The sequence below is a fragment of the Oryx dammah genome, unplaced genomic scaffold, assembly GCF_014754425.2.
Source record: "Oryx dammah isolate SB20612 unplaced genomic scaffold, SCBI_Odam_1.1 HiC_scaffold_6, whole genome shotgun sequence".
In the NCBI taxonomy this organism is placed as follows: Eukaryota; Metazoa; Chordata; class Mammalia; order Artiodactyla; family Bovidae; genus Oryx; species Oryx dammah.
In genome coordinates this window covers 26,281,628-26,301,791 of record NW_024070190.1, presented here as the reverse complement: position 1 = coordinate 26,301,791, position 20,164 = coordinate 26,281,628, and the positions used below count along the sequence as shown (strand labels likewise).

Sequence of the window (20,164 nt, the reverse complement as noted above, 5' to 3'; positions counted from 1 at the left end):
CACAACTAGGTGGAGCCCCCCATTTGGACAGAAATCATGTCTTACGCATCTCTGCAGCCCCGAGCCCTGTGCAGGTAGGCTTAAAAAGTATAGGCTTAAAAAGTCTCTACTAACAAACATGTGGCCTCTGGGATCCCAGGATCAGCTTGGTCAGTCAGAGAGGAGGTGGGGACAGGTGACCCAGCAGCAGGGAAGTCTGCGCTCTGTGTCACCTCCAGAACTGCATCCTGCCACCGGACGGACCCTGAACGGGCAGATCCCTTCTTCTCAATGGCCCCAAGTCCCCTCCAACCCTGAACCTTCATCTCCCGATCAGCCCAGAGTACATCTGTCTCTCCAAACGGCCACAAGTTACAAAAAGTCTCAGTGACCAGGTTCTCAGTTATCACCAGCAACACCACGCCATTAGGGCCTCTCCTGGCTTTACTCCAGGCCAAGCACCAAGTCTACACTCAAGGCCTCCCCTCCAGCGGTCCTTACCACCTGCCCTCAGGAGCCCTGTCGGCCCTTTCTCCTACTGACTCTGGAAGTGTGCACCCCACTCATGCCACACCCAGTCCCAGGCCTGCCCTGAGTTCACCAACCACCTTTGTTCATGATGGTCCCTCAGGCTGCAGGACCCATCACCCTCCTCCATTTAGAAAAAATGCCACTCAAGCTTAAGTTCTAGCTCGAATGCCATGCTTCCTGGGGAGACCTCCCGACCTGCCCCCCAGTTCCCTGCACACCCCCACGGGTTTACTGTACATGCATCTCCCTCCCCGCATTGCCCTGTCCCATGACGTTGCTCGGCCCCCTCACAGGCATCACACATGCCCAGGAGCCTCAAAGGCTATTTCTCTCCCAGGGTCTCCTTAAAGCTTAAGGGACATTGGTTGTCAGCAACCAATGAATAACTGGCTGTAGGAATGCAGTTCTGTGATACAAATGAATTTACTTACCAAATAGAAAGAGAGAGAAACTTACAGTTACAGAATGAACCTCTGGTTGCTGTGTGGGGAGGGGAAGGATGAGCGGAAGGGAAAGCTAGGGAGTTTGGGATGGGCACGTACACAATGCCATATTTAAAGCGGATAACCATCAAGGACCTACTATGTAGCACAGGGAACTGTGCTCAATGAGATGAGCCAGCCTGGATGGGAGGGGAGTTTGGGGGAGAGTGGATACGTGTGTATGTACGGCTGAGTCCCTTCTCTGTTCACCTGAAACTATCACAACATTGTTAAGCAGCTATACCCCAATACAAAATACAAAGTTTAAAAAAAAAAAAAAAAAAAGAATGCATTTCTGAAATGTCAGTTGCACCAGAAGCCCCCTAAGCCTGGCCTTGTGCCACTTCACGAGGGTCTGTGCTCTGCACACAGCATGCACTTGGACATCTAGGGTGAAGGGAAATAGGAAGTTGAGATCCAATGGAAAGTTCCAAATTTTCACTATGAGGCGAGACTGGGGCATCAGCTAGAGTGAGAAGGACGTGGGTCACCCCCACCACACCTAGAAGTAAGTGGTAAAGACTCTGACCCTCCCGCAGACCCGCTGCATCATGGGGAGACCCGAGCCTGTGGGGGCCCCAGTGCCCGTACCGGATGCTGTCCCGCTCAGCCACGATCTTGTCCCGCTCCTGGAATGCCCAGTCCCGCCGGCACTTGGCCACGTCTGCCTCTTGCAGGGCTTCCTTCAGCTCCTGGCACAGGGCCTTGCACTGCTTTCGGAGGATTTCGGCCTCCTTGTTGGCTCTCCCGGCGTCCATCGTCACTGTGTCTTTGATCTGCAGGGGGGCAATGAGCGAGCAGAGGGGGAGGTTACGGGGCCTTCTGGTCCAGAGGTGCCCTCCGACTGGTGCAGGAGCTGGGGCTGCACTCTCAGGAGCTGGATGGAGGGAAGTTCTGGGATCCCAGCCAGAGCCCATGACGACACGCTCCACAGCCATGCTCAGACCCCAAGTGATGCTGTATTAGTGTTCACTCAAACTCTCTCAGCCCCTCACAGAGCCAGGACTGGAAGCCCGGCCCCTCCTCTGTCCTGGTCTCAGAGGCCCAGGTGAAATGACCCCCAAAGGGCTCCTTCTAAACCCCACCTGCCACTTACAGGATGTGTGTCTTGCAGAGAGCCCTCTGCATCTCTCTAGAGAGTGCTTGTGACAAACTGTGACACGAGGCCCCACTGCAGTGACGGGCACAGCACTGGTCATGGCGCTTCCCCACCTGCTGCGTCTACAACACAGCTGTCACACTCTGGCATACAGAGGCACTGCTAAATCGGAAAATTCACTGACTGCTATGTTTGCTGGGGAAGTCCTAGGTGTCTCAGTTCCTTTAGAAAGCTGAAATCTAAAAGGATCTGCTTCTAGACCTCTTTCCAAAGCACGACATGCTCCGTTAAAATTTCAAATCAAACTCTTTGAAGCACTCATACAGAAAGCTCCCTCTGTGCTTCTACAATCCTCAGAAAACATGAAGAATATGAGAGACGACGAAGTGAGTGCCTACTGCTAGAGTAACTCCTGGTCCAGCTCAAACGCTTTCTGAAGAAGTGAAATACACACAAGCTGAGAATGCTCCTCTGGGTCATCATCCACCTCCCCAAGTGCCTCCCCTCCTATCCCCCTGCCCCCCACTGCTCCTTCCTCACTTCACGCAGTACCTCCCCCCTTACACCATGCTCCCCAGCTTTCTACCAAATTCAATCCCCCAAGCAGGGCTCGACATCAGAGATGCAACTGCATTCAAGGGGCAGTAGAGCACACTGTCAGTCCAAGTGGCCAAGCTTGCCTTTCAAGGGGACAGTGGCTCTGTCAGAGGGACCTGTCTTAGGAAGCGGTCCAGTCTCTGGAAGGACCTCCGGAAAGGCAGCAGCGCCCCACGGCTTCCCTGAGGCAGCAGCCAGTTTCCACGTGCTCCTGAAGCCGGCAAGCGTTCAGGGAACCTGGCAGCCCATGGCCGGAGGTTGGACGCCGGCCCGGGTGAAGGAAGTCCCTGGATGTGCCCACTCTCAGAGGTGGGAAGCAAGGGAGAGAGGTGGCAGAGCTGACCGGGTGTCCAGAGCGAGGCAAAAACCCTGACAGGCCCCCCACCTGCCCTTTCTTTGCACAACCCACTCTGGAGAAGACAATAGGGTGGGTGGGAGGCAATGAAAGAGAAAAGAGGGTAAATAAACAGGGGGTACAGAGAGGAGGGGGGAGCATAGGAAGGCACAGGTGTCAGAAGGAAAAAGAACCACCAGCCCTGTTGAGCAGAACAAAAACAGTTCTGAGACCTGGGCCCTGGCCTGGCTCAAGGTCCATCTCAGGTGACCCCACAAGTGGCTGCTGGAGAGTGGTGGGAGCACTCCTTAGGGACCTCGCAGGCCATGGGGAGATAAGACCCTCCATGCCCAAACCTCAGAGCCAAGACGGCCCAGGCCACAGACTTAGTTAGCCTCTTCTGTCCAGATGGGGAATGGTCTTGTCCCAGAAGCCAGACAGATTCCAGAGGGAGCTGACGGTTTCAGCTGTGGAAGCTACAGGGGCGGGGGCTGGGCTGTCCTCACCTACTGACTGGGATGGGTGCCCAGAAAAGATTCCTGTCTCAGCTGACAGGCAGACCTCATGTGTGCCCTGTGCCCCTGTGAAGGTTCAGGGCTTCAACTGGAGGCACACGTGAGCCCTGGGAGAGTGGGCGACACAGGCCACGAGACCGAGCATTGCGGGGCAGCCGGGGGTCTTCCTCCGCCCCCGCGCTTCTGCATTCCTGCCAAGAGCACAATTAACCTCTATCATCGCAGCCAGGTGGCTGCTGGTCTATCACAGCCTCACCTTCAACGGCTTTAACACACTGTCCTTGACGTTGTAGTTCAGTGACTGACTCAGGCATTTCTGATGTTTTCACTCTTCATCATTTTTTTTTCCTTATTTGGTATCAACATTTTCCCCAACAATTAAGCTCTCATACCAGAATATGAAAATGAGGTTGATGTTTTCTCCAGGGCAATCACCAAGCCCTAACATATTATATTTGCTTATTAAGAATCTCTTCAATTACCTAGAATAATAGTCCAATTCAGAGAGTCAGACAGTACGTTGGTAGATAGATGTCAGGAGCCGTGGGTGGGGGTGGCAGAGGGATGGGGAGTTAGTGTCTAATTGGGACAAAACTTCAGCTTAGAAAGGTGAAAATTCGAGAGATGGATGATGGGAAGAGCTACACAACAATGTGAATCAACTTAGTACCACTGAACTGTGCAGTCCAATACCATTAAAATATTTTGTTTTATATTATGTGACTTTTACAGCAATTTAAAAAAAAAAGAATCTCTTCATTATGGTCTTTTAAAAATTTCATCAAAGAAAAAATATTCCTTTTCACGATGGCTTTCACCTTGATGATGTGGAGAAGTCTCACTCCCTCTGCATGAAACTGTCATTATTTGGCCCATTTTTGCCTATAAAAACAATTTCATAGGATGCACCCTAATCCTAACAGGGTGGTAAAGTACAGATGGCATAAAAATAACCCTGATAATAAAGACTTAAATCATTCCTACTTTACGCAGATACTATTCTAAGTGTGTTTTCAATGTTCATTCAGCTGATGGTTGCAACCACCCTGAGAAGCGGATGCTCTCATTGTTTCCAGTTTGTAGATGAAGCAACTGAGAGGCCCAGAGCTCTGAGAGAGGTAAGAGGTCCTGTGGTTGAGGAGGCCGCCCTCCAAGCACTGCTCCCGGCACTGCCAGGGCCTGAGGCAGCATTACTGTCCAGAGAGAGGCTCTCCAGCCCTGGCCACCCCTCGGGTATCAGCCCTGCCTCAGGCTCAGTCCAGGGGGCTCTGGCTGCAACAATCCACACACACACTCTCTCTTCCCAAACTGCCCGACCTTTAACACCTTCTTTTCACTTTTCACAGGCCAGTTTTCAAGCCTTTATACTAATGGACCTGCAGAGCAAAGTAGAATTGAGAAGAATGAATGGAGAATTACTCCAATGGAAAGAAAATCTGCTCTGATCAAGTTCAGCAGCTCCAAACAGCCACACACGAAGCAACAGAATGCAAAGGCAATCTCAAATAGGGAGAGTCCACGGCCTATGTCCACAGCCCTGTGCTCCGCCTCAGCAGAACACACCTGGTCACAGGAGTACGCAGTGTCAGCAATGAGGCCTGGGTGGCCAGGCAGGAAAGATGCAGAGATGCCCCACTGGTCACTCAGCAGTCAAGCTCAGCCGCTCAATTTGGATGCTCCTGAGCCCCACTCCCTGCAGATATGTCCCCCAGGAAGCAAAGCTTGAAAGGGCCCTTGGGCTCAGCCTAGGAGACTATCTTCCCATCAGGAGCCCAACCACCCTCCACCGAGCAGATTCCTCAGATGTCGGGGGAAAGGAACACTGAGTGTGCTCTTCCAGACTCACAAGGCCAGATGTATCTATGGCTCTGGGACCCTGGCCTTGGGATATCTTCTTAATGAGCTAGTCCTTGAGCTGACTTCCAGCTGGAGACTAAATCAACCATCACATCACCAAGGGCATGGGTGAGCGTCTGCACGTGTCATCCAACCTTCTTCCTACGCTGTCAGCTCCAGATACCTGGGACCACAGCTGGACCTTCCTGTGTCCCATGCAGCCTGACCAGACCCTGGCACCGAGTGTGAGCTCAGCAGTCGCCCAGGCGACATCCGACAGCCCAGCCAGCAGCAGGCCGAAGGTGAGAAGCCACCAGCTCTCTGCTATTCCGAGCAGCTGTACACCACAGCCCTTGCTCCCTCACCGCCTTCCTACCTGTCGCAGCGCCTCCATCTCCTCACTGGCCGCCTTCTTCTCAGACGTGCTGCTCTTGAGCTTGGACTCGGCCAGCTCTACCTCGGTCTGCAGCTTGTCCAGCTCGGAGATGACCTGGTCACGCTCGCTCATGATGAGCTTGTACTCGCTGTACACTGCGTCCCGCTCCTCCTTGTACTTCTCCGACTCCTTGGCAGTTTTCGCCTGTGTGGTCCTCAGCTCTGTTAGCTCTGACTGCAGCAACTCCATCTCCCACTGCAGGTCCTTATTCTGGGCCGTGGCTTTGTTCAGCTCATGGTGAATGGCCTCGAACCTGGGGCAGAGGGGCAGCCAGGACGTGGGGGATGGGGACCTGCCCAGCCAGCTCTGCTCTGCTGGACAGTGAAGCACGAAGATTTGAGAGAGGTCATTCTCCACACCCCCAAGAGAGAAAAGTCATGAAGGACCAGTGCCCCTGGACCCAGACTTTTTCTCACCCTTTTACAAATACTGGAAGTTCCACGGAGGACTTCACTGCCTCTGCTCTACCAGAAAAAAAAACAGAAATCTTTCTTTCTTCCATGGTCAAGCTACATTATTTTTATAAATTAAAAAAAAAAAATACTAGAATCACAGCCTATGAAAGATAAAAGTGGCCTGAATGATCACTGGGTCTGGCCACCTCATTTCACAGATATAGATGATAAGGCCTTGAGATACAGGTGACTGGTTCAAGGTCACCAGGTTGGCATCAGGGCACAGCTCAGTCCTTCCAGGCAAGGAAGATCCTGCCTTGAAGGTAGCCCTGCAAATTAAAGCCTGCAGCTCCAGAGCAGCATTTCTGAATGTGGGTTCCTTAGAGCACCAACCTTGCATGGAACTCCATTAAAGAAAGTGTGCCATTTACTGACCGATGTCTAGGAGACATTGCATCTGCCCCCTTGGGGAGAATCTAGTGGACAGTACCAGAGTAAAGGCTCTGAGAAGTCCTGCAGGGCAGACACCTGTTTATGTGCCACCTGGCAATTCCCAAACCCCCTTACAGCCGGAGACTACCTTTCATATAAAGCTAATAGGCAACTCAGAGGACAGCTATGCTGCAGAAATGTACTTAAGAAACACTGTTTGAGGGCTTGGGTCACAGCCCTACAGATTATGTACCTTAATAAAAAGTAGAACTTTTGGAAGAAATACTGCCTAGGACAGTTAACTTCCCTGTCTGTTAGGGGGGTGAGTGACAGGGAGGGAGAGGCTTGGGGGGCAACCTCAGAATCAGGATGGTCAGAACACCCGAGCCACTCAGACAGGAGAAAAGAGCACAGTGCCCATGACATGCTGAGAGTTAGGAAGACGATTTCTGGAGATAAAGTAACTTTTTACTGAAAGAGCTCAAGGTGCTGTTTTTACTTCCCGAAAGTGGCAGGGAGCCTTACAGATAACCAAGAGCCCACAGAGGAGAGAGTGGTCCCTGGCAGGGAAGGTAGCACTTGGCCCTCGGGCCGTTCTCTGAGAACGAAAGACAGGCCGGCCACTGCCTCCCATAGCAGCCCAGGTTCCTACCTCCTCAGGGAGAGGGCACACTGGTGCTGCAGCTGGATGGCCGTGTCCCTCTGCTGGGTCAGCATCTCCGTCTGCTTCAGCAGGCGCTGGTTCTCCTCCTCCAGCTGCTCCAGGCGGCTCAGGTCTGAGCTGTGGATGGCGACTTTCTCGCTGTACCGCTTCCGCAGGGCGTCATAGTCCTTCTTCACCACCTCCAGCTTGTCCATGGCCGTGTCGTACAGCTTGTTGAGAATTTCTGATGACCCGTTGTGCTTCAGCACCTGGGGGCCAGAGAATCACGCTAACCAAAGGTCGGAGGGCAGGAAGCAGGACACACTGGCCTCCGTCTGTCTGGGGGAAGGACTGTTGACAAGGGAGGAGAGGTTATACCCTGTGGCCTTCGGGAGTCTCAGGGTCTGATTCCACAGGCCCTGTAGTCACACTGAGCTGATTCATTCATTCACAAGTATTCCTTCAGTAATGTTCAGGAAAGAGTTATTATAGCAGGTCTGAGACGTCTAGACTTAGGGAGGCCTGCTTGCAAGCTGACCCTTGGCTGGTGTCTGGCAACATGAATGGTAAGTAGTCCACTGCACTGATATAAAACTTTTCCCAAGTGATAGGAAGGGTTTTCCATGGCTGGAGTGGAGGGACAGTGTGTCTTGGGCTTTCTTCTGGGAGCCTTGAATTTCATAACATGCTAAGCAAGGGGCTATGTATATGGCCACTCCCAGTAAAAACTCCCTGGGCAGGGAGAATCTCATGGGTTTCCCTGGTTACGAGTCTCATGTGTTGTCATGATTCAGTGCTGGGGGAACTAACCCTGTCCTGTGTGACTCCACAGCAGGATTCTCAGAACCCATCAACCAGTTTCCTCTGGACTTTGCCCCACGCAACCCTTTCCAGGAGAAAGGAGCAGTGACCCCACAAGAGAGTGACCCAGACTTGCCCAGGAGTGTCCAGGAGTCTCCAGCAGAGGCGTGGATCGGTGGTGGCCTGCTGCAGGGTTGGGGGCAGTGAGTGTAGCAGTGCACACACGGGACCTTTTGAAGGAGGTCACCATTACCTTCATTACCTCCACCATAGTTTTGGCCCCAGGTAAACAGCAGGGAGGGAACACAGCCCCACCCATCAACAGAAAATTGGATTAAAGATTTACGGAGCATGGCCCCGCCCATCAGAATAAGACCCAGTTTCCCTCTCAGTCAGTCTCTCCATGAGGAAGTTCCATGAGCCTCTTATCCTTCTCCAACAGAGGGCAGACAGACTGAAAACCACCATCACAGGAAACTAACCAATCTGATCACATGGACCACAGCCTTGTCTAACTCAGTGAAACTATGAGCCATGCCATGTAAGGCCACCCAAGACGGACAGATCATGGTAGAGAGTTCTGACAAAATGTGGTCCCCTGGAGAAGGGAATAGAAAACCACTTCTGTATTCTTGCCTTGAGAACCCCATGAACAGTATGAAAAGGCAAAAAGATAGGACACTGAAAGATGAACTCCCCAGGTCGGTAGGTGCCTAATATGCTACTGGAGATCAGTAGAGAAATAACTCCGGAAAGAATGAAGAGACGGAGCCAAAGCAAAAACAACACCCAGTTGTGGATGTGACAGGTGATAGAATCAAAGTCTGATGCTATAAAGAGCAATACTGCATAGGAACCTAGAATGTTAAGTCCATGAATCAAGGTAAACTGGAAGTGGTCGAACAGATGGCAAGAGTGAATGTCGACATTTTAGGAATCAGCAAACTAAAATGGACTGGAATGGGTGAATTTAACTCAGATGACCATTATATCTACTACTGTGAGCAAGAATCCCTTAGAAAAAATGGAGTAGCCATTATAGTCAACAAAAGAGTCCAAAATGCAGTACTTGGATGCAATCTTTAAAAAGACAGAATGATCTCTGTTTCCAAGGCAAACCATTCAATATCACGGTAATCCAAGTCTATGCCCTGACCAGTAATTAATGCTGAAGAAGCTGAAGTTGAACAGTTCTATGAAGACCTATAAGACCTTCTAGAACTAACACCCAAAAAAGAAGTCCTTTTCATTATAGGGGACTGGAATGCAAAAGTAGGAAGTCAAGAAACACCTGAAGTAACAGGCAAATTTGGCCTTGGAATGAGGAATGAAGCAGGGCAAAGACTAATAGGGCTTTTCCAAGAGAACGCACTGCTCACAGCAAACACCCTCTTCCAACGACACAAGAGAAGACTCTACACATGGACATCACCAGATGGTCAACAAGGAAATGAGATTAATCATATTCTTTGCAACCGAAAATGGAGAAGCTCTATATAGTCAGCAAAAACAAGACCAGGAGCTGACTGTGGCTCAGATTATGAACTCCTTATTGCCAAATTCAGACTTAAATTGAAGAAAGTAGGGAAAACCACTAGACCATTCAGGTATGACCTAAATCAAATCCCTTACGATTATACAGTGGAAGTTACAAACAGATTCAAGGAATTAGATCTGATAGACAGAGTAGTTCAGGTGATGAACTATGGAAGGAAGTTCGTGACATTATACAGGAGACAGGGATCAAGACCATCCCCAAGAAAAAGAAATGCAAAAAAGCAAAATGGCTGTCTGTGGAGGCTTTACAAATAGCTGTGAAAAGAAGAGAAGCAAAAAGCAAAGGAGAAAAGGAAAGATATACCCATTTGAATGCAGAGTTCCAAAGAATAGCAAGAGATAAGAAAGTCTTCCTCAGTGATCAGTGCAAAGAAATAGAGGAAAACAATAGAATGGGAAAGACTAGAGATAGCTTCAAGAAAATTAGAGATACCAAGGGAATATTTCATGCAAATATGAGCACAATAAAGGACAGAAATGGTATGGATCTAACCGAAAGCAGAAGGTATCAGGAAGAGGTGGCAAGAATACGCAAAAGAACTATACAAAAAAAGATCTTCACAATCCAGATAATCACGATCACTCACCTAGAGCCAGACATCCTGGAGTGTGAAGTCAAGTGGGCCTTAGGAAGCATTACTACAAACAAAGCTAGTGGAGGTAGTGAAATTTCAGTTGAGCTATTTCAAATCCTAAAAGATGATGCCAGCAAATTTGGAAAACTCAGCTGTGGCCACAGTACTGGAAAAGGTCAGTTTTCATTCCAATCCCAAAGAAAAGCAATGCCAAAGAATGTTCAAACTACTGCACAATTACACTCATCTCACATGCTTGCAAAGTAACGCTCAAAATTCTCCAAGCCAGGCTTCAACAGTACATGAACCAAGAACTTCTAGATGTTCAAGCTGGATTTAGAAAATGCAGAGGAACCAGAAATCAATTTGCCAACATCTGTTGGATTATCAAAAAAGCAAGAGAGCTGCAGAAAAACATTTATTGCTGTTTTATTGACTATGCCAAAGCCTTTGACTGTGTGGATCACCACAAACTGTGGAAAATTCAAGAGATGGGAATACCAGACCACCTGACCTGCCTCCTGAGAAACCTGTATGCAGGTCAGGAAGCAACAGTAAGAACTGGACATGGAGCAACAGACTGGTTCCACATAGGAAGAGGAGTACACCAAGGCTGTATATTGTCACCCTGCTTATTTCACTTATATGCAGAGTACATCATGAGAAATGCTGGGCTGAAGGAAGCACAAGCTGGAATCAAGATTGCCGGGAGAAACATCAATAACTTCAGATATGCAGATGACATCACCCTTATGGCAGAAAGTGAAGAACTAAAGAGCCTCTGATGAAAGTGAAAGAGGAGAGTGAAAAAGTTGGCTTAAAGCTCAACATTCAAAAAACTGAGATCATGACTTCCGGTCCCATCACTTCATGGGAAATAGATGGGGAAACAGTGGAAACAGTGTCAGACTTCATTTTTGGGGGGCTCCAAAAGAACTGCAGATGGTGATTGCAGCCACGAAATTAAAAGACGCTTATTCCTTGGCAGGAAAGTTATGATCAACCTAGACAGCATAGTAAAAAGCAGAGACATTACTTTGCCAAAAAAGGTCCATCTGGTCAAGGCTATGGTTTTTCCAGTAGTCATGTATGGATGTGAGAGTTGGACTATAAAGAAAGCTGAGCTCCAAATTGATGCTTTTGAACTGTGGTGTTGGAGAAGACTCTTGAGAGTCCCTTGGACTGCAAGGAGATCCAACCAGTCCATCCTAAAGGAGGTCAGTCCTGAGAGTTCATTGGAAGAACTGATGTTGAAGCTGAAACTCCAATACTTTCGCTACCTGATGCAAAGAGCTGACTCATTTAAAAGACCCTGATGCTGGGAAAGATTGAAGGCAGGAGAAGGGGATGACCAAGGATGAGATGGTTGGATGGCATCGTCAACTCAATGGACATGGGTTTGGGTAAACTCCAGGAGCTGGAGATGAGCAGGGAGGCCTGGCATGGTGCAGTCTATGGGGTTGCAAAGAGTCAGACGTGACTGAGCAACTGAACTGAACTGACCCCTTTCCATGGCTGATTTTGTGTCCTTTTACTGAAATAAATTTTATCCATGAGTACAATTATATGCTAAGTTGTACAAATCCTTTTAGCAAATCACCAAACCTGGGGGTGATGCTGAGTACCCCAACACAAGTACCTAAGATGTTCTAGTCCTGTCTGGTGATGCTGGTCAGACACAGTAACTGTGGTCTCAGGCCCTCTTAACCTGATGGGACGATATAGACACACACACACACAGGGACAGAGATAGGTAGCCAGTTAGAAAAACAGACCAAATAAAATAACCTGAGAGCGTAAGAAGAGCTGTCAAGGAAATAAAAAATAAAATAGAGTAATGAGCTGGAGAGAGATTTTTGAGCCACAGAGTAGGTCAGGAGAGAAGCTAAAGCCTGAAGGGGAGTCTCTCAGAAGGTGACTTCTGAGCTCCGGTGCAAACGAAGAGCAGTAGCCAGGAGCACACCTGGGAGAGGAGCGAGCAGGTTCAAAGGCCCTGAGGCAGGAGCCACCAGCCACGCTCCATGCATGAACAGAAGGGCAGGGCAGAGGGACTGGAGCCCAGGGAGCCAGCAGGAGTGGACACACACAAAAAAGACCAGAGAGGTGGACACGGCTGCAAGGCGTACAGCAAGGATTGTATCCTGAGTGACATGGGAACCACAGGAGGGTTTTAAGCAAGAATGCTCTACTCTGACTTACAGGTACTAACGCTCTTAAGGTGCTGCCCTAGATAACAAACTACAAGATAAGCTAAGAGATGGTCAGGGCCTGCTGACCTCCGCTAAGCACCTCAGGGGATCTGAGCCCTTGCGTGGGTTTATTTCCTTATTCCTCAAATGATAGCACTGAACCAGAAAAGCCTGTTTAACTGTTCCAGCTCCAGTCCAGGAATCACCTGGCTCCATCCAACATGGATTCTGGGTTATCTGATGATCTTTGCAGTCAAGAAAACCAAAACCTGGAACTACTGAATATTCCCTTTGGAGGGAATAATAAATATGATTAACAAGAAAGAGCTCATTCAAATGTCAGAATTTTTCAGAGACAGGGAAGGTGAGTTCACCCCTCTGAGACATTATCTCCTAGGGCTGTGGACTATGGGAAAAAAGGGAATCACAGAAATCAGCTCACTCAGGGCTTTTAGTCTTCTTCCTTTTTTTTTTTTTTTTAAGGCAAAGCCCTTTCCTTCAAAGGAAATTTTACAACACCAAACTAGAAAACTCGTTTTAAAAAACAGTACACAGGCTCCTCAGGTGATTAAAATCATCAACAGTTTTATAAAAATGCTTCGCTACTGCAGATCAGGACTGCATGCTGAGAAATGGTCAGAAAACCACTGATGGAGCCTCACTTCATCATTTAAAGTCTTCTTAAAAAACAATGCAGTATCTTCCAAACATATAGTAAAGCACAGCAAATAATGCAATAAAATGATAAGAACCCACTACTGTGCTCTCATCTTAAGGCAGTCAATGAGGGATTGATTCCAAGACCCCTCTCAGATACCAAAATCCATGAACGCGCCAGTCTTTTACGTCACGTGGTATACGCGTGTGTGCTCAGTGGTCCAGGCGTGTCTGACTCTTTGCGGCCCCGTGGACTGCGGCCTGCCAGGCTCCTCTGTCCATGTGCATGCTCCCTATCCTTTACATCATCTTTAGATTATGCATAATGCCTGACACAATATAAATGCTTCAGAAATAGTTGCCAGCAAGGCAAATACAAGCTTTGCTTTTCCAAGCTTTCTGGTATTTTTCCCCCCAATTTCTGGTTGGTTGAATCTTCAGATGTGAAACCCAAGGATATAGAGGACCAACTCTACTTTGTCACATATCTCAAACTGCTTTCCGAAGATATAAATTATTGCAAATACTTAGCCAAAGCCCTCAATATACCCTTCTCTTACTCAGTACCCCTCACATCCCCCTCCAGAACTGCTCCCCTACGTTTGCTATCAACCATCAGAATGCATAATATTTTACTTCCACTACTTACGTACTCATGAAAATTCCTAATGGTGTTACACGTGCTTCCTTTTAGGCAATTCTGCTTTTGAGGCTTAGGTAGTGGTGCAGGCAGTATTTCACTGTAGAAGTACATCACACATTTTTAGATTTTTAAAAATTTTATTAAAGATAACTGATTTGCAATGTTGTATTAATTTCAGGTGTATAGCAAAGTGATTCGGTTATATATATATATGTAGTCTTTTTTTAGATTCTTTCCTGTTACAGGTTATTATAAGATATTAAGTATAGCTCCCTGTGCTGTACAGTAGATCTTCGTTGGTTATCTATTTAAAATATACTAGTGTATGTTGTGGACAGATTTTTTTAGGTTGAAGTATGGTGGCTCAGACAGTAAAGAATCCGCCTACAATGCGGGAGACCTGGGTTCCATCCCTGGGTTGGAAAGACCCCCTGGAGGAGGGCATGGCAACCCACTCCAGTCTTCCTGCCTGGAGAATCCCCATGGACAGGGGAGCCTGGCGGGCTGTAGTCCATGGGGTCACACAGAGTCGGACACGATTGAGCGACTAAGCACACACACACAGGTGATTTACAGTGTGCTATTTTCTTCTATACAACAGAGTGAGTCCGTTATACATAAATACACACGTTCTTTTTTATATTCTTTTCCACTGTTTTATCACAGGATGTTGAATTATTCCCTGTGCTACACAGTATGACCTCACTGTTTATCCATTCTACATATAACAGTTTGCATCTGCTAATCCCAAACTCCCAGTCATCCAGTTCCCACCCCTTTTTCCTCCCTCAGCGACCACAAGACTGCGCAGCACGTCCTGCCACTGTGATAGATGTCTGCTGCTGCTGCTGCTAAGTCGCTTCAGTCGTGTCCGACTCTGTGCGACCCCACAGACAGCAGCCCGCCAGGCTCCCCCGTCCCTGGGATTCTCCAGGCAAGAACACTGGAGTGGGTTGCCATTTCCTTCTCCAATGCATGAAAGTGAAGAGTGAAAGTGAAGTCACTCAGTCGTTTTCGACTCTTAGCGAACCCATGGACTGTGGCCCACCAGGCTCCTCCGTCCATGGGATTTTCCAGGCAAGAGTGCTAGAGTGGGGTGCCTTACATCGTCTTTATTTTTTCTTTTTCGCTGTTATAAATGATACTACTGTGAACCCTGTCCATATCTCCTCTCTCACACCTGTGAGATGCTCCCCTAGGGTGGACATCTAGAAGCAGAGCTAAAGGTCATAATATGGACTTTTCCCCACTGACTGGATGATACAAAATTGCTCTCCCAGTTCATATACCACCAGCTCTAGACAGAAGTTCTGAGAGTTACTGTCATCAACACAGCCTCACCAAGATTTCAAACACCAGGTTTTCCTTTTAATTTTTAATTGAGATAAAATACACATAACAAAACTGTCTCAGCCATCTCTCACCCTCGGAGTATATATTTCAGTAGTGTTACATATATTCACATTGTTGTGCAACCAATCTCTAGAACTTTCTCATCTTGCAAAATTCTGTCCCCATTAAACAACAACTAGCTTTCCCCTCCCCCAGTCCCTGGTAGCGACTCTTCTACTCTGTTTCTACGAATCCAGCTGCTCGAGAGGTACATACAGTATTTATAAATGGAATCACACATTACTGATCTCTTTGTAACTGACTTCTTTCGTTTAGCATAATGTTCTCAAGGTTCATCCAGGCTGCATTACATGACAGGATTCTCTTCCTTTTAAAAGATGAATAATACTCCATCACATATGTGTACAGCCTTTTATTTCTCCATTCATTAGTCAAAGGACACTTGGGATGTTTCCACCTCTTGGAACCCATGAAAACAGTCAGATTTCTGAAGTAATGCCTATCTCATGGACCAAAAAATGTCTTTAAAAAAAAACCAAAAAACAAACTTGCTTTCCTGATTACTAGAAAGGGCAACGCTCTCTTTATGTTTACCTTACGTTTATTGACTATACACATTTTCTCTTCCATGAATTGCCTGTTCATATCCTTTATTTTACTTCCCCTCCTGCCCCTCCCTACCCCACTTCTTTCTTTCTGCAGGACTTTTAAATTCCAGGTACTAATCCTTTTCCAGTTATATTCATTACAAGTATCTTTTCCCAACATATAGCTTTTAAATTTTCTTAGTGTCCCTTGTTTCTAAAATTTCACATTTTAATGTGATAAAACTGATCAATCATTTCCTTTATGGTTTGTGCTTTGGCTGTTTTATTTAAGAAATTCTTTCCTTCCAAGGATAAAGAAGATGTGGGACATATATATGATAGAATATTATTCAGATATTATAAATAATGAAATAATGCCATCTGCAGCAACATGGATGGACATGGAGATTGTCACAGTGAGTGAAGTAAGTCAGACAGAGAAGGAGAAACTTCATATGACATCCCTTATATGTGGAATATAAAAAGTAACAATACAGATGAACTTATTTATGAAATAAAACGAGACTCACAGACTTAGAGAATGAACTTATGGTTGCCGGGGGGAAGTTACAGTTAGGGAACTTGAGATAGACAGGTACACACTGCTATAATTAAAATACATAACCAACAAGGACCTACTGTGTAGCACAGAGAACTTGGCTCAGTGTTATGTGGCAGCTTGGACTGGAGGTGAGTTTGGGAGAGAATGGATACATGTGTATGTATGGCTGAGTCCCTTTGCTGTTCACCACAACCTGGGAAGCCCTGAAATATCACAACATTATTAATTAGCTATATTCCAATGCAAAATAAGAAGTTTAAACTTTAAAATAAGAATACATTTGAATCAGCTCTAACGAGGTGGATGAAACTGGAGCCTATTATACAGAGTGAAGTAAGCCAGAAAGAAAAACACCAATACAGTATACTAACGCATATATATGGAATTTAGCAAGATAGTAACGATAACCCTGTATGCGAGACAGCAAAAGAGACACAGATGTATAAAACAGTCTTTTGGACTCTGTGGGAGAGGAAGAGGGTGGGATGATTTGGGAGAATGGCACTGAAACATGTATACTATCATATATGAAACGAGTCTCCAGTCCAGGTTCAATGCAGGATACAGGATGCTTGGGGCCGGTGTACCGGGAAGACCCAGAGGGATGGTACGGGGAGGGAGGAGGGAGGGGGGTTCAGGATGGGGAACACGTGTATACCTGTGGCAGATTCATGTTGATGTATGGCAAAACCAATACAATATTGTAAAGTAATTAACCTCCAATGAAAATAAATAAATTTATATTTAAAAAAAATTCTTTCCTTCCTACCTTGAGATAATGAACATATTCTCTCATTAGTTTTTCTAAAAGGAGTTTTATATTTCACATGTAAACCTCTAAACTATTTATTTAAAATATTAGAATATATTTTTATGTATGTTGCAAGATGGAGATAATAACATTATTCCTTTCCATAAATCACTAGACAATGGAGAAATGGCCCCCCAAGTGCAGAACGGACCGAGGACCCCTGAATTTGTCCAGGCGCAGATGAGGGCTGAAGGACCCCAAGGGTATCAGCTGACACAGAGCCCACCAGTGAGGGGTGAGAAAGGCACCCCACAAGGCTGTGCCCACACATGCCCAGAATACACAGAGCCAGTGGAGAGCTCTCCTGACTTCAGGCTCACATCTGGAAACGATCCAGCTTCTGGATCAGATTTCCCTGTCTTCTGGGCAGTACCTCAAACAGTCCAATAAGCCAGGTAAGAACCACAGAACAAAGGCATTGCTGCCATTCCCAGAGTTTTCCATGAGGTGGCAGCCCTGCGTAGAACAGCCAAATGCACTCCCCATAGCTGTCCAGCCTTCCAAGCTTCATTAAGAAACAAAGCTCATTTAGCTCTCATCACAAGAAAAAATTTTAACGAATGTTAACTAGACTTACAGAGTTGAGCTTGTCACAATGTATACAAGTATCAAATCATTATGTTGTAGATCTGAAACTAATACAATGTTACATGTCAATTATACCTCCATTAAAAAAATAATGAAATAAAAATTATGTTATCCCAATATTAAAATAAAACCTAATTTTAAAGGTGGCTTTGAAATGATGCAAAGAAAAACCTTGTTGTGAGCATTAGCCCAGCAGAGCCCACCAGCACTAGTCCACACAAAAGCTGGACTACACACTGAGGCTTGGCCTCTCTTCACTGGGAAATAGTCCCCAGATGCCCACCGTAAGCAGCTTGGATGGGGTCTGCATGATGGCCCAGGCACAGCTTAGCACCCGTGAATCCGCTGCCAGGATGGGTCACAATTTCCCATTGAGACAGGGTCAATCACAGAAAACCACAGAACAGACCCAGGGATCTTTTCTGACGCCCAGTCCAGCCTGCTAACGCAATAGGCTCTGGGATCAGAAGGAACCCTGGGGAGATCAGGCTGATACTTCGCACTGTCCCGGCCGAGGCTCTGCCCATTCCACAGCTGAAAGCTCTGCACAAGAGGGTTCTGCTTATTGTGTGCTGAAATCTACCTTCCTCAACTCCTAATGTCTTGTCTGAGCCCTTAAGGCACAAAAACAGTCCCTTTCCCACAGGACAGCACCGAGATACTCAGAGGCTCACGGGGCCCCTAACACTTCTCAGCTTTTCTCTACAAACAGGGCTGAGAATCCTGCCTGTGCTAACGTGCTCAAAAGCCTCTGGAGAAATTTGGGAAAAACCACAGCCACAGTTAACACCAGAGGATTTAAAAGTCTATCCTATCAGTCTAGAATTTTTCCTTTTTATGGTTAGAAGATTATGTTCTTAGTAGACAGTTCCGCAGAAACACACTAACCATCAAACTCAAACGTTTAGCTTCCCAGCTAAGGCTAACAGCAGTCTGAGAGAGAATATTTACATTTGGCCCAGAGTTCTGAAGTGAAAAAGCTGATACACTTCTCAGCTCAGGCAGGCGGCAGACTTTAGAGATGACTCCCGTCCGGCCTGTGAGGAGGGGGTGGAAGTGCCCCAGGGGAGGCAGAAAGCCAGGGCCTGGTCCCATTCACACAGCGAGACAGCCACAGCCTAAGTTGTTCCCCACAAGGAGGCCAGGAACAGCTGTACTCACATCCTGCTCCACGCTGGTCAGAAACACGCTGGGCTTCTCTGAGAGCCAGGCCCTTTGGAGACTAAGAAACTCAATTCCTGGGTTATCGGGGAAAAAGAAGTCAACTTCCATGAATCATCAGGGAAAAAAGTATATTTAAAGAACAGTAACAGGGCCAAAAGGAAGAGAGGGAAGTTTCCTGGAGACTCAAGTTTCCCAAATAAATTGGTAGAACCAACTTTTTTTTATTTTTTTTTTAAAGAAAAGCATTACTTTGAACCTTCCAGGGATACCTCTAAGAACCAAACTTTAGAAAAACACGCACAAAGGAACGCAATGATATATGTAAGGGTGCCCACTAAAAGATTATTTCTAACGGGAAAAAGTGCAGACCGCTATGATGCTCAACAAACAGAATGCTGCTCATAAAATACTCACAGCTACCCTATAAAATATCTTGTTGGATGTTTCAAATTTACAGAAAATATAAGGAGACCTATGATATACTGCAAGTTAAAAAAAAAAAAAAGGCAGGTGGCAGAAAATAAAGACAAAACTTTGTGTGTTAAGTATGACACAGAAAATGTCCACATGGAAATATCCCATAGGGTTCAGAGAGGTTAGTCACCTCCAGGGAGTCACAGCGGGGCGGAGTGACTTCACTATCACTGAAGGTTTTTTTCTTCTTTCACCAGAGATCAGGTAGGTACTACTGTAGTCAAGATAGAAGATGCAAAACTACCCCCTATGTTGCCCCTCCCCGCCACCAAGGCTTGGCCATCTCTGCCCCAAATCACTTGGGCATCCCGATAGTGCATTCTGACTGCAGTCCCTTGGAGACAGGACTGCTACATTATGCCCGCCCCTCGAAACACACATGCAGGCAAACATACACAGCCACACACAAAAAGCCACCTGTCCACCACTTCTAGAGAGGGAGAGGTCCTAGGACCCAAGCCCACAGCACCCTCCCCACCAGCTGCCTCATTTCCTGAGATAAATCACACTGAGGGCTGGGGAGCCCACAAATCCCTCAAGCAAACACGCAAGTCAAATAGCACCATTTACCCCGCAAGGGCCTCTTCAAGCTAACAAGGCGTGGGAGGATCCGGGCAACAAAACCGGCCTTGTCCAGCGAGGTCGGCCTTTGCCCCAGGGAGGAGACCTATGGCCGCCCCCGTGTCCCCGCTTCCTCAGCTGCTGGCCTACCCGAGACCTGAGCTTTTCACAGCCCAGACACCCACCTCAGACCTGGTAAAGAGGCTAAGGCCCTGGCCTGGAGAGCAGGCGGCCTGGTGGCTCAGATACACCCCTGACCCCCCGACTGGTGCTGGGTTTCCTCTCCTGGCAGGGTCCCAAAGTGGCTCCCAGGCCACTTGCTAAGGTGTAGCTAAAGAGAACTGGGGATACTCACTGACCACT

At 47.2% G+C, this 20,164-nt stretch overlaps 1 protein-coding gene across 2 annotated transcripts in view; it reads right to left on the bottom strand.

Annotated features, from left to right (window-relative positions):
- Nucleotides 1-20,164, bottom strand: part of DLG5 (discs large MAGUK scaffold protein 5) — a 120,359-nt gene that overhangs the window by 33,260 nt on the left and 66,935 nt on the right. For both annotated transcript variants that reach the window (XM_040242325.1, XM_040242326.1), the window contains exons 6-8: nt 7,289-7,548; nt 5,750-6,062; nt 1,584-1,768 (exon numbers count right to left, since the gene is read on the bottom strand). In XM_040242325.1, coding sequence (XP_040098259.1) covers nt 1,584-1,768; nt 5,750-6,062; nt 7,289-7,548 — 758 coding nt within the window. The remainder of the gene's footprint in view (nt 1-1,583; nt 1,769-5,749; nt 6,063-7,288; nt 7,549-20,164) is intronic.